Here is a 14,614-nt window from a genome sequence, read left to right as displayed (position 1 = left end):
GAGTGGTGCAGAGTGTGAGGAGTGCTTGAACTCCACAGGGAAGTACTGATGAGTGCTCGGGGCAGAGCACCCCACCAGGCCATCCAACCTTCCTGGCTTTGCCTTCCCAGTTGACGAAGCAACTATCTGATCCCCAGGTCAGTTTCCCAGCTACCTTGATCCTGGGAAGGGCAAATATTGCATAGTGAACACTAACATGAGTATATAACATGAGAATAGAAAGGCATATCCTTCTCTCTTAATGAATAAATTTGTATCCTGGTTTATTATCAGTTACACATGAACTGGAAATAACATGAATCAATTTGCCAGAACTTGGCCACACAGAAAGTATAGCAAAGTAGGCCAAGAATAAGCTTTGGAATCTGGAAGCCCTGCCTCTGATGAACACTCTGTATGTGACCCAGGCATGTCTCTTGACCTCTCAATGAGCCAAGCTCCTCCCTAAGACAACTCCCTAAGTTATGGTGCCTCTGGCCTTCATTGGGGGAGGGAATTTCCATATTAGGAGATCGCAACACGAATTAAGTCACAGGTCTTGACACATAGACAGAGTCATCTCTGGATAAATGATAACCTTTTATCTTCTGACCTGTGGTGACCCCTCTAAGTGAGAAGAACTTACCAGCTCTTACCCCTACTTAACAGAACCCCATTACTACTAACTCAGGAAGTAACAATACACATTAGATTACCAATGTGATGAATATTTTCCTTGATGACTTCACATTCTATGGGCCATCGTGGAGCCTGTAGAAATCCATCGTTAGAGAAAAAAGCAAAGAGATTTCGGGGTTCTCGGAGGCGTGGGTTTCCTTCACCAAACTCATCAAAGAGTAGTTGTTTGCTCTTAAAAAGTGGGCTTTCCAACAAATGGGAACCTGCGAAAGAAAAAGGGACTAAGTAAAAGGTTTCCTTCCCAATCTTGAGAGATCTAATCCTGAAAATATCAACAGTTCGGTAGCTATTTTTTTTCTATAAACGACTATGGAAATCTTAGCATAGACATGTTTTTCTAGGTCCCTTATTAGGGGGAGTGAATGGAATAAACATTTGTATACTGCCTACTATGTGCCAGGCACTATGCTAAGAATTTTTACAAATACTATCTCATTTGATCCTCTCTGGGAAGTAGGTGCTATCATTATCCCCATTTTACAGTTGAGGAAACTGAGGCAGACAGCAGTTAAGTGACTTGTCCTGGGTCATAGAGCTAGTGTCTAAGGCTGGTTTTGGATTCAGGTCTTCCTGACTCTCCACTGCACCACCAGCTGTCTTATTCAACTTCTCCTTTAATATTCAGAGGTGTGTCAAAAGTATATTTTTAGGAGAACATAAATGTGCTATGTTTGATGTTATACAAAGGTCCTACATGTATCCTACAATACCTCTCTTTCCCCAGTCACTTTACTGGGACAAAAGAAAATTCACAGAACTCTGAACTGTTCCCAGGAACTCACCTACTTCTCTTTATTTCATCTAATATGGCACATAGGAGGAGCTTAACAAGAAGATAAGATTGTCTTTGATCTGGTATAAGTGGATGCTAAAGCCTTCGTAACAGTTTAAGCATTCTTTTTCTTTTGGTAAAAATGTATCTTTTCCTGTCTATACATTCTACCAGACCTTACCCAAACTCTGGGTCCTGCAGCTGGGGGAGGGACTCTACACATGTCATCTATGGAACCGGTAGTCACACATGTCCATCACTTACTGATGGGGTATGTCACACTCTTGAGTGGCTAAATGACTGTAGTACACCTGTCTGTCTGTAACCTATGCTGGCTTTTCATGCAGTGGTTAGCAAGGATCCTAAACATTCTTGCAACAGATGTAATTCCTCATCTATATATTTTAAAAACAAAATACTGAGTTACAACTCATTTATGAGCATCAAAAAGGAGCGTGGGGATTTTTTTTCTATTGAGGGACATACATAAGTAAAAAGCACTCAATCATTTCTTTTTTTTTTTTAAGTTCTTTTTTTTTTTAAGGGAATTGGGGGTAAGTGACTTGCCCAGGGTCACACGGCTAGTAAGTGTCAAGTGTCTGGTATGAGACCAGATTTGAACTTAGGTCCTCCTGACTTCAGGGCTGGTGCTCTATCCACTGTGCCACCTAGCTGCCCTTGAATTATTTCTTTAAAAGAGAACTCATTCATTTAAAAAATAATCTATATTTAAAAAGAGCTACCCACTTGCCAAGTCACACAGGCCACATCCTAGAGTTTACTGACTCTCTTGCCTAAGCAGAGATGAAAGATAAACAAGGTACTGTAAAATGGAAGGAAGAATAGCTCTGTAGTCAGAGATCCTAGGTTCAAATCTCTCCTCAGACCTTTACTAAAACTGTTTGACCTCGAGCAGTTCACTTAACCTCCCTGGACCTCAGTTTCCTCTTCTGAGGTCCCGTCCACCTCCAGATCTAGGATCCTATGGTCCTAAGGCGAGCCCTCCTCAATGAGCATTATCTTTGTTGACTCCAACCACTCCTCACTTTCTCCTCCCATTCCTCTCATGTCAGGTACCCTGGGGTGAGATGCCACCTCTGCCCTCACGTGCTGCGTAGTAACTTCTTCGAGCTTTGGCCTCCTCTTCTATAAAATGGGGGTGATAATACCAGTGCTTCCTGGCACCAGGGGTCTATCTACATCACAGGCATGACTCACAGACATAAGGCCGGGCCTTCTTCTTCTCTAACCATTCTAACTGATTGTTTAGCTAATCAAAATAAGGAAAGATAGCAATGACCTCATTTATACTCTGAACAAAACTTATTTACACTAATAGACACCTTCTTCTCCCCACTGTAAGTAATCTGGGTGAATTTAAATATTATAAATTCAAGTCAAAGTTTTCTTCTAGCTAGACTTTTCAACTTACTGTCTTGGGAAAATGAAGATGATCCAGGTTTGAAGAACCATGTAGTGGCTGTCTCCATACAGGACAAGAGCCCAGCAGTAGGGGAGGCACACGAGTTCCCTGGCACAGAGGAGATGATGACATTAACTTTTTAAAAATTAAAGAAAAGTTATCTAATTCAACAGACGCTCTAAACCAGCGTCCCCAGCACTTTTCTGAACCAAACGCATCTCACATACAGTAAAATCATGATTACCCAGGCTAATAAGCAAGAAGAATAACCACGATAATTACTGCTGAATGATGAAGCCATTATTTTACCTGGCCTGCTCCCTCACTGGGGTCTCTCCTTCTTGCTCACTATTCTTATATGACTATTACTTCCAAACCTGGCTGGAATGCTTTCTCCAAATCCTTGGTTGAATTTACAGGCAGTTGACCAGCAATGGCTTTATCAACTGCTAATCAATCAATAAGCATATTGTCAGGGCACCTCGGTGGTGCAGTGGATAGAGCACCAAGCCTGGAGTCAGGAAGACCTAAGTTCAAACCCGGTCTCAGACACATACTAGCTGAATAACCTTGAGCAAGTCACTTAACCCTGCTTGCCTCAGTTTCCTCATCTGTAAATAAGCTGGAGAAAGAAATGGCAAACCACTCCAGTATCTCTGCCAAGAAAATCCCTAGCAGGGGTCATGAAGCGTTGGGCATGACTGAACACATGCCCAGAACTTTGCTCAGCTGTGGGGATACAAATAAAGACAAACAAGGCCCCAAGGAGCTCCCCATCTAATGGGGGAAGACAACGTGTAGAAAACTAAATACAAGATACGTACAGAAGAGATAAGAGGTGAAAGGGCTAGAAGCTAGGGGGATAGGGAAAGGCCTCCTGTAGAAGGAAGACTTTGAGCCAAGTCTGGAAGGAAGCATGCAAATCTAAGAGTCAGAAGTGAGGAGGAGGAACACACCAAGCACAGGGCAGAGAGAGCTAATCCACAGGGAGAGAGGAGAAGGTGTGTCATATTCAAGGAACAGTAAGTAGACCAGTGTAAGTGGAACACAGAGTGAATAGAGGGCAACAGTATAATAAGCCAGAAATGTTGGAAGGGACTGGGCTGCGAAAAGCCTTCAATGCCAGAAAGTACTTTCTATTTGATCCCAGAGGTAATAGGGAGCCACAGGAACTTAATGAGCAGGGTGCGTGCGTGTGTGCGTGCGTGCGTGCGTGACATGGTCAGACCTTGGCTTAAGGCAAATTTCTTCGGCAGGTGAGTGGAGATGGAATGCAGAGGGGAGAGACGTAAGCCGGGGAGATTAATTATAAGGCAGAAATTCAAGAGAGAGGGATGAGGGCCTGAAGCAGCGTCAGGGCTGTGTGAGTGATGTACGTGAGAAATGATGTGAAAGGACAAGCGACAAGATTCCGCCACAGCCCATGTACTCGGAGTGAAAGAGGAATGGAGGACGACTCCAAAGTTATAAGCCTGGGTCATAGGGGAAACAAGCGTCCTTGATAATAATAGGGAAATTTGGGGGAGGGAAGGGTTTTGGGGAAAGAGGATGAGTTCTGTTTCATATGTGTGGAGTCTGAGATGGCTGCAGAATATCTATTGCTGTTCTTCAGCCTTTTCAATCATGTCCAACTCCCTGTGATCCCATCTGGGGTCTTCTGGGCAAAGATGCTGGAGTGGTTTGCCATTTCCTTCCAGATTTGAACTGAGGAAGATGAGTCTTCCTGACTCCAGGCTGGGCGCTCTATCCACTGCACCATCTAGCTGCCAGTCACTGGGATATGCAGCTCATGAAGTTCCAAAGGCAGTAGGTGACACAGGATTGGAGCTCAAGCATTACCATTCTCAAAAGCAATTTAGAATTATGTCCAAACTATGAAAGATACTAGACTGTGTATGTTCTTTGACCTAGGAATACCATAACTAGGCCTGAAGAGATGAAAGAGGAAAATATTTATAGCTGCTCTTTTTGGAGTAATAAAAACCTGTAAACTAATGGATTGTGCATCTTTGGAGAATGGCTGAACAAATTAGAGTGCCTGAATGTAATTAGGATATTATTTTGCTATAAGAAATGATGGATGGAATGGACGATTTCAGAGAAAACTGGAAAGATCTGAATGAACTGATGTAGCCTGAAGTGAAGGGGCCTAGGTGAAGGGGCCTAGGTGAAGACTTTATATAATAACAATACATTATAAAGAAAAATAAGTCTGATTTAGGACAGAGAGGTGAATTAATACGCAGAATGAGAAACATATTTTTGAATATGGTCAATATGGGAATTTATTTTGCTTTGTAATTTGTAATATAAGTGTTACACTGGCATAGCGTTCAAGAAGTCAGCATCATCACTCTGCACTGAAGGGCTGGGAGAGATACAAAAATAAATACCCCTCTTATAAACCCCACTCCCCAAATTCTTGGCAGTGGCAACCCAATACTGAAGAACAAGGGCCACACTGCTGAAGCGACAGAGCAATTGATCTTAGCTACTTCTACAGGCCCCGAGGAATTGTTCAGAGGGCCTCTACCTGATGAGAGAAGTGGCTCACATTCACTCTTTACTACTTACATATTAGCTTCTCCTCTTGCAATGTATCCTGTTTCAAATCATTTCTTTTCCGGAAATTTCCCCTGAACAGGTATTGAGAAGACCTCTCCCATGTATCCTGATGTTTAGTGGCATTTGGTAAACCATCACCCTGAGCTAAAAGCAAATGTTTAATTAAGGGGGCTGAAACACTCATCACATGACAAACTTAAGCTTCCTACGATGGAAATAGCCCTGCTATTGTTACCAGTTAGAATTAAAGCCTTGCCAACATTCCAAATTGGTTTCACACTCTTCATGGAATTATCTGGCAGAAGAATGGGGGATAACATCTAAAGCTCAACCTTCCCCAATTCTTGATGATGGCCCTATGGGGAGTAGCTTAAATGAAAACATGGGTCACCAAAACAAAATGGGGCCCACTGTCATCCTACAGAACTTGGAGATCACAGAGATCGACCTTGTTCAACTACTCTTCCAATGTTGAATTTTCTCTACAATCAACCTGACAAATGGTACCTATTCTCATTCCCCACAGCAACTCCTCTTTCCTCATCTCCCTCCCTGCCCTCCACTCCTCCAAATATTCCATATTCCTAGTTAAAAACCAGCCTCCTCTTCACTGAGGAAATAGATCATCCTCCAGGTGCTCCCACAACTCCTTTCTTCCCCACTTTTGAACTGCTCTGTATTTCATCTCTCTATTCCTTGCCAAGGTTAATTCTTCTACCAGAGCTTCTGCTTTAAACTCACTTCCTCCAGGACTTTGTTCTACCAATTAATCCCTTTCTCCTGTTTGTTCAATCTTTGCCCTTTTGGCTACTTTCCATCTGCATATAAATGGATTTCCCAACCCTAAAATAAAAGGCCTTTCGCCCACACTCTATCTACCCTATCTTTCCTTTTCTTCTTTTTTTTTCTCGACCCTTATTTTTAAAATTTTTTAAAAAATAATGGATTTATTTATTTTTAGTTTTCAACATTCACTTCCATTAGATTTTGAGTTCTAAATTTTCTCCCCCTTTCTCCTCCCCGCCTCCAAACGTGCAATCTGATATAGGCTCTACTTATACATTCATAGTAAGCATATTTTCCCATTAGTCATGATGTAAACAACAATTAGAACTAACAGAAGGAACCATGAGAATGAAGCAATAAAATAAAACAACAAATGAAAAGGAGAGCAAATAGTATGCTTCCATTTGCATTCAGACTCCACAATTCTTTCTCTGGATGTGGATAGCATTTTCCATCATGAGTCTTTTGGAGTTGTCTTAGATCCTTGCATTGTTGAGAAGGGCCTAGTCTATCAAAGTCAGTCATCGCATAGTGTGGCTGTTACTATGTACAATGTTCTCCTAGTTCTGCTCATTTCATTCAGCATCAGTCCATACAAGTCTTTCCAGGTTTTTCTGAAGTCTACTTGCTCATCATTTCTTAGAGCACAATAGTATTCCACTACATTCATATACCATAACTTGTTCAGTTATTCCCCAATTGATGGGTATCCCCTCAATTTCCAATTCTTTGCCACCACAATAACAGCTGCTATAAATATTTTAGTACATGTGGGTCCTTTTCCCGTTTTTATGATCTCTTTGGGACACAGATCTAGAAGTGGTATTGCTGGGTCAAAGAGTATGCACAATTTTATAGCCCTTTGGGCATAGTTCCAAATTGCTCTCCAGAATGGCTGGATCAGTTCACAACTCCACCAACAATGCATTAGTGTTCTAATTTTCCCACATCTTTTCCAACATTTATCATTGTCCTGTTCTGTCATATTAGCCAATCTGATCCTCTCTCCTTTTCACTGCCAAATCTGATGCTACCAAATCCTCAATATCCACTCACTTCCCAAACACCTTAATTCTCTGCTTTTGATACTCATCATTCTATGGAAACTGCCCTCTCACAGGGCAGTTATATACAGATAATTCCAATGTCTATAGCCTTGACCTTTCTTCTGAGCTGTAGAAAAGTATATCCAATCACATACAGAATCCTTCCACCTGAATCTCCCAGTGGAATTTCCTTGTAGCCAAATCTAAAGGCCTCTTCTCAAATCCTTGCCTCCCCTGACCTCTCTTCACTTTTTATGGCTTCTGAGACACACTACTTTTCTGGTGTTCCTCCTACTTTAACAACTCCTTTAGTGTCTTTTGCTGGCTCCTCTTCCTCTTCATGACCCTTTACTGTTGACATTACCCAAAGTTTATCTTCGGTCTTCTTTGTCCCTGGTGATCACATTCACTCCTGTGGTTTCAACTATTATCTCAACACATATGAATGATAAATCAACAACTACAGCTCTAACCATTTGCCTGTTTCAGACCAACATCTCAAACTGCTTACAGGAATTTTATATTGATACTGAAAATTAAGCAAGTCCCAAATTGAACACAATTCCTCCAAAAAACCTGTTCTCCTCCTTCTAACTTTACTATTTTTGTTAATGGCACCATTATACCCCCTGTCACCTATGTTCAAAACTTAAGTGTTTTCTTTGATTTTTTTCCCCTTGCCTTCTCCATTGAATTAATTGTCAATCCTAAAGTTTTGACCCTGACAGTCTATCCTGCTCTCTCTCCCTATATTACCTTCCTTGTTCAGGTCTTCATCTACTATATACCATCTAGCTGGCCTTGCTGCCCCTACTCTTTTAGCCCTTCAATATCTTCAGACTTCTACTAGCCTTATCTTCCCCAATGATTCTGCTCAAAACAGCTTAATGGTTCCCTATCATTTATGAAATGAAGATCAAATTCCTTAGCCTCATACTCAAGACTTCCCAGAATATGATGCCCCTCTGCCTTTCTAGGCTTGTCTCCCACTATTCCTCTGTATATGTGCTACGCTCCAGCCAAACTGGACTCCTTTATCCCCCATCCAGGTCCTATGCTGTCTCACCTCTATGCCTTTACTTGTTATGTTCTATATACATGAAATGCCCTTAACACCTCTGCCTCTTAAAACCCCACCGATGATCAATAGAACAAATTAGGTATGCAACATACAGAAGCAAACAAACATAATAGCATAGAGTTCACAAAATCCAAACACCTCCCCATCCACACTATTTGACAAAAATAGTTGAGAAAGCTGGAAAGCAGTCTGGCAGAAATTAGGTACAGACCAGCATCTCACATCCTATACCAAGATAAGCTCCAAAGAGATGCATGACTTAGACATAAAAGGTCACATCATTAACATAATACAGAAGCAAAGAAGAAAATGACTTTTGCAACTATGGATAGGTTCATGACTAAACAGAGGATAGACAAAATTACAGAAGATAAAATGAACAATTCTAATTACCTAAAATTAAATATTTTTTGCACAAACAAAATCAAGGCAGGTAAAATTTGAAGGAAAACAGTTAATTGGGGAAATATATATGTGTATGTATATATCTACATATATTTAGCATATGTATGTACATATGAGTGTATATATATGTGTGTATATATATACACACACATAGATATAACATAGATATACATTCAAAGAAAGAAATCCAAATTGTTAACAACCATATAAAAAATGCTCCAAATTACTAATAATCAACAAAATGTAAATTAAAATAATTCTGTTGTCTAACCTTACAACTATCCAATTGACAAAGATGACCAAAAAAGGAAAATGACAATTATTGAGGAGGGAGGTTGCTTCAAGAAAATGGTGAAGCTGTGAACTGGTAAATTCATTGGAACTGTCATTCTGGAAAGCAATTTGGAATTAGCAAAATCACTAAAGTGTATATACTCTTTGACCCAGGGATACCACTAGTAGGCTTACACTTCAAAAAGACCAAAGAAAAGAGAAAAGGATCCATATGTATAAAACTATGGTAGCTTTTTTTTTTATATAGTAGCAAAGAACTGAAAACTAAGAGGGTGACCTTCAATTGGAGTGGGTAAAGAAATTATGGATATGAATGTAATGGAATGTTATTGTTCTGTAAGAAATAATGAAATAAACCATTTCAGAAAAACCTAGGAAGACTTCAGAGTGAAATCAGAGACCTAGAACAATTTATACAATCACAACAATATTGTAAAGAAAAACAACTTTGAAAAACTTAAGAATTCTGATTAATAGCTAACCACAATTCCAGAGCACATACTACTCACCTCTTCACAGAGAGAAGATGAACTTAAGATGCAGAATTTTCATACATTTCATTCATTTTTTTTTTTTGGAAACTTCTTTTTTCTTTTTCTTTTTCTTTTTTTAAGGCAATTGGGGTTAAGTGACTTGCCCAGGGTCACACAGCTAGTAAGTGTCAAGTGTTTGGTCTGAAACTGGATTTGAACTCAGGTCCTCCTGACTTCAGGGCAGGTGCTCTATCCACTGCGCCACCTAGCTGCCCCATTTCATACATTTTTAGATACAGCCAATGTTGGGGTTTGTTTTTTGACTATGCATATTTGGTTTTGTTTGTTTGTTTGTTTTTGGTGAGGCAGTTAAGTGAGGGGTTGTGACTTGCCCAGAGTCACACAGATAGTAACTGTTATGTATCTGAGGCCAGATTTGAACTCAGGTCCTCCTGACTTCAGGGCTGGTGCTCTATCCACTGCGCCACCTAGCTGCCCCTAAGGACTACCTTTTCAATGCAAATATTTTACTGGTGTTGATGTAAGGCACTAAGACCTGGAACACCACTGCTCAATAAAAGCAACACCCAAAGAGCAATGGGAAGGCACGCGGCAGGGGAGAGCATGCTGCAATTAGGTGCTTCGAAGAACAGGAGTGAGGATGTGATCAAGGAATCATATGACAGAAAGAGAAGATGCGCTAGTCACAGGACAAGAGTGAGGATGCACAGGTGAACAGCTTGAGTGCTGCTCTGGTATCCCCCTGATATTGGGAGAAAGTGAGGAAGTTGTCCAACAACACTGCAAAGAGCCCTTGGGGTGAACTTTTGGGACGACTTCTCTATAGGGATTCTCTACAGATAGTGAAGTCCTCTAGACATGTTTTCAGATGACATTGTGGTGATTCCTATAGCCCCAAAACAAAGCATGCTATCCTGAATGAGATCCATTCAGTTTGGCCTTGACTGTTCAAATCAAGAATGTCTATTGTCCATACTCCCATCCTCTCTTTAGACTACATATTACAAAATAATAGGAGGATGGTACTTTGGTCCCATCTAAATAGAAAATCTCGTCAATATTTAATCATTGTCATAGTCTAAAATACTAAGAGAAGGAAGAGGTCCTTGATTAATTCAGTGAAAAGAAGTAGCTCCACTTTTGGTCTCGTGGTAAGGAGAATTGCTTAGTGGAAATAACTTAAAAGAGATTTTTGACTTATTGTCCACTTCAAATGGGTGACTTGGGACTAGAATAGAATAGGGGGAGATCAGGCCAGCTTACATGTAAAAATTACAAAATTCTTTTATTGGCCTTAAATTTCTTTGTGAGACAAAGGCCTATCATTTTAATAACAATGTTATTACAATATTATAACAATATTATAATTACAATATTATAATAATAATGATATATTAAAATCATAGAATACTAAGGTTTCCAACAAAGTGAAAAGAACCACCACTCAGATGGCAATGGATAGGTACATACTGGGTAACCTAAATAAAAATGAGGAACAATGAGGGAGAACAGGAGTAAACTATGCCACTAGGTAAAGGTATGAGCGAAAAAGAAATTATCTGATCACGTGGCTACCGTGAGGGCTAAACAATGCACAGACTGTGTGCTCCCATCAAGATATTCATGCTATAAAGGGAAACCAAGACAGGCCTACTTGCTGGGTTGGCCAACTGTGACAAACTTATGAGAGAACATGAACAAGAGTTCATAGGCTGGGTGGGTGTGGGCAGAGTGTGATCTGCACTGCTGGAGAGCATAACCATTCAACACACTCACAAATCCATTTGAGTATTTGGGCATCTGTATGTAGTGTCCACATTCTTTCTCCAAAGTCTCACTATGGCATGAAGGGGACTTTGGGTCTGAAAGGTGCTGCCTTGGCAGTTAGCACGGGTAGTGCACAGGGCACTGGGGTTGGAGTGACAAAATGCTGGGTTCAAAGTCCTCCTCAGACATTTACTAGCACCGTGACCCTGGGCTAGTCACTTAATCCTTCAGGGGTTTAGCTTCTTCATATGTAAAGTGAAAGGATTAGATTAGATGGCCTCTAAACTATGGTCCACACTTGGGAAGGCTCTGTCTGAGACCGCAGAACTGGAGACTCCTTCTCTGGTTCCTCCTCCAGGTCATACCCTCTAACCACAGGCATCCCATAGGGCTCTGTCTCTGCCCCTCTTCTCTGCTCCCTCTACACCACCTCACTGGCAGAGCTCATCATTGCCCGTAGATTTAATCACCATTCTTATGCTGACAATTCTCACAACCACCTGTTCTTCCCTAATCCCTTTGCTGGCCTCCAAGCTTGCATCTCTAACTGCCTATCCAGGTGGATGTCCAGCAGACATCTTAAACTCAACATGGTCCAAAGTTATCTTTTCCCTTAACCCTACCACACCTCAAACTTCCCCATTACTGTCAAGGACAACACCATCCTGCCAGCCCCTTCGGAGGCTCACCATCTCTCACCCCTCATATCCAAGCTGTTACCTACATCTATTGATTTCACCTTGGAAGGATATGTTGAATATTCCCCCTTCTCTCCTCTGACACTGCTCTCACTCTGGTGCAGGCCCTTATCCCCCTCACTGCAATAGCAGCTCCTGGGTCTGCCTGCCTCAAAAATCTCTCCCCACTTCAGCCTGTCGTCCATTCAGCTTCCAAAGTCATTTTCCTGAAGCACAGATCCGATCATGTCACCCCTTCCACTCAAAACCCAATTGCCCCCTATGCCTCCAAGACAAGCACAAAATCCTAAACTAAATGACTTCTAAAGTCCCTTATAGTTCTAAATCTATAATCCCCATCCTCCCTGCCTCACTTTCAGGAATGAATGCTTCTAAGAAAAAGAGACACAAAGGAATTCTCTAGCCCACTCAAAGTGCTTGGGATTTCACCTGAGAAGCTGAGATCTTCCAGATGATCAGGTCCAACCCTGGCATTTTACAGAGGAGACTGAGACTCAGAGAAGCCACAGGACATAAGGAGAAAATCTTGGACTACAGATTTGGTTTCCTAACTTTCCTGTGCTTTTTCCTTTACTCTGTGAATCAATCAATAAACAAACCAACCTTTGGCCAGTGAAATGGTGACTGGTTTTAATGTCCCTCTGAGAGGTGGGTTTATTATTCTAGAATATATCTGAAAGCATTATCTTATTCATTCCAACCCATTCCCATATTATCTTACTCACTCCCATCTCATTGATATCCAAGATCCACTAGAAATGGGTGTTTGGCATAGGCTGTGCCCCAAATTTATCAAACCTTTAATGGCTAGTAGTGTTTTCTAAAAAGTTGTTTGCAAGCAAGGTACACAAATGGAAGAACATTTTTAAGAATCTATATTTTTGAATGGAGAAAGGGTGCATTATTGGCATTGCCACTGTCTCAGGTATACAGCAGGCACATAAGCAGGCACTAGGCAATTCAACAAATGCTTGAATTGAACTGAATTTCTGGAGGCATGTCCTCACTTTTCCACCTCATTTGCTAATAAGAACTTTTGGCAAATCATTGACCTTGCTTTCTTTTCTCTAGGTGCTAGGTGGCACTGCCACCTTTTGGGCACATAATGAATGAATGAGAGTTTTATACAACACTTAGAGATGGTGAGAAGGCTCTGCTCGATGAGCCCTGACAAGCTTTATTTCTTACCTCTGAAGTATCCATAATACTGAAGATGATGGTTCATAAAGGTATCATAAGGATCTTTGAAATTCTAAGGAAGGAAAAGAGACCTAGGTCAGGCAGTTCCCCTGTCATGAGGGCAAGTATTTAAAGCAGATATCTACTACTGAGGCAGTCAGGCAAGGTGAGCACAGAGAGACTGGGCCAAAGGATGGGGTACCCGCTCTTTCACTCATGATTGTAAGCAACTCTCATTTAGGAGGGGCAAGCGATCTTAGATGGTGAGGAGGATGATAATAGTAAATGTTATTGTTCGTAGAACCTCTCAGTGTGGTTGTGAGGATTAAATAATATTTGTAAAGGGCTTGGGGCAGCTAGATGGATCAGTGGATAAAGCGCTGGGCCTGGAGTCTTCCTGACTGGCCACAGACACTAGCTGTCTGACCCTGGGCAAGCCACTTAACCTCTGTTTGCCTTTACTGGAGAAGGAAATGGCAAACGGCTCCAGTATCTTTGCCAACAAAATCCCACGGCCGTCCCATCAGAACACACCACTTGACATTCTTCGGGAACCTCCTCTGATCCACTTTTTGGACTTGGATGGCACCCAGGACTCAGATTCTAAGGGGTGAGAGCATACTGACCTGGTTCAGCTCTGTCGCTATTACTGGATACATGTTACTCTTGTCTCTCGAGCTCCAGACTAATCATGTCAGGGGACCCAGCCTTACATCCTAAGCTTCCAAACAGGCAGCTCCTTGTTTTGAAAAAAGCTACAATACCAAGACATGACAACCCAAACCCCTTTCTTGCCACCCCATCCCCCACCCCTACATTCCCTTATCTAAAAAAAGCAAGGTCACTCCCATGAGGGCTGGGGTGGGGAGGAGGTTGGAGGATAGGGCAGGGGTGGGCACCCCCTGAGGTGGGTGTAGGTGTGGAAGGAAAGTGTGTGACTGCCCCCCCCAGGCCCCTGAGCCCCGACCCATTTTCCCACCTCACAAACTGACTTGAGCTCCCTCATAGGCAGGGGACGAGATGGGGGAGGGGCAGGAGGGGATAGAAGTGATGGGGAGTGGGAAGGGTCGGGGGAATCAAGGAGGGGAGGGCACAGGAGGTCAGGCTGAAACTGAGATTAGGACAGAACCTAGAGAGCTGATGAAGGAGCTGGGTGACTTCTGACCTCCCTCAACGTCTGGAACTTGGTCCCAGGGGCCCTGGGTTCAAATCCCGACTCGGCCACCACTTACTACCTGCGTAACCTTTGGCAAGTCCCTGCCCCTCTCTGGGCCTCAGTCTCCCCATCTGTAAAACGGGGGTGGGGGGCTGGACTAAGATGCTCTCTAAGCTCCCTTGCAGCCCTAACCCTTGGACGGCCAAGGCTCTGCGAGGGCTTCGTGCAGGAGACCCCGGGCTCCGCACCTGCACCGGAGGCTCCAGGAGC

At 42.2% G+C, this 14,614-nt stretch overlaps 1 protein-coding gene across 1 annotated transcript in view; it reads right to left on the bottom strand.

Annotated features, from left to right (window-relative positions):
* Positions 1 to 14,614, bottom strand: part of AGBL2 (ATP/GTP binding protein like 2) — a 61,732-nt gene extending 47,118 nt beyond the window's left edge. Inside the window, 6 exon segments of the mRNA XM_027837893.1 lie at positions 696 to 881; positions 2,883 to 2,981; positions 5,448 to 5,582; positions 13,198 to 13,261; positions 13,815 to 13,943; positions 14,424 to 14,614. Coding sequence (XP_027693694.1) covers positions 696 to 881; positions 2,883 to 2,981; positions 5,448 to 5,582; positions 13,198 to 13,261; positions 13,815 to 13,847 — 517 coding nt within the window. The 5' untranslated portion in view covers positions 13,848 to 13,943; positions 14,424 to 14,614.

The sequence above is a fragment of the Vombatus ursinus genome, unplaced genomic scaffold (genome assembly GCF_900497805.2).
Source record: "Vombatus ursinus unplaced genomic scaffold, bare-nosed wombat genome assembly UNPS02014822.1, whole genome shotgun sequence".
In the NCBI taxonomy this organism is placed as follows: Eukaryota; Metazoa; Chordata; class Mammalia; order Diprotodontia; family Vombatidae; genus Vombatus; species Vombatus ursinus.
This window is presented reverse-complemented; position numbering and strand designations above follow the sequence as displayed.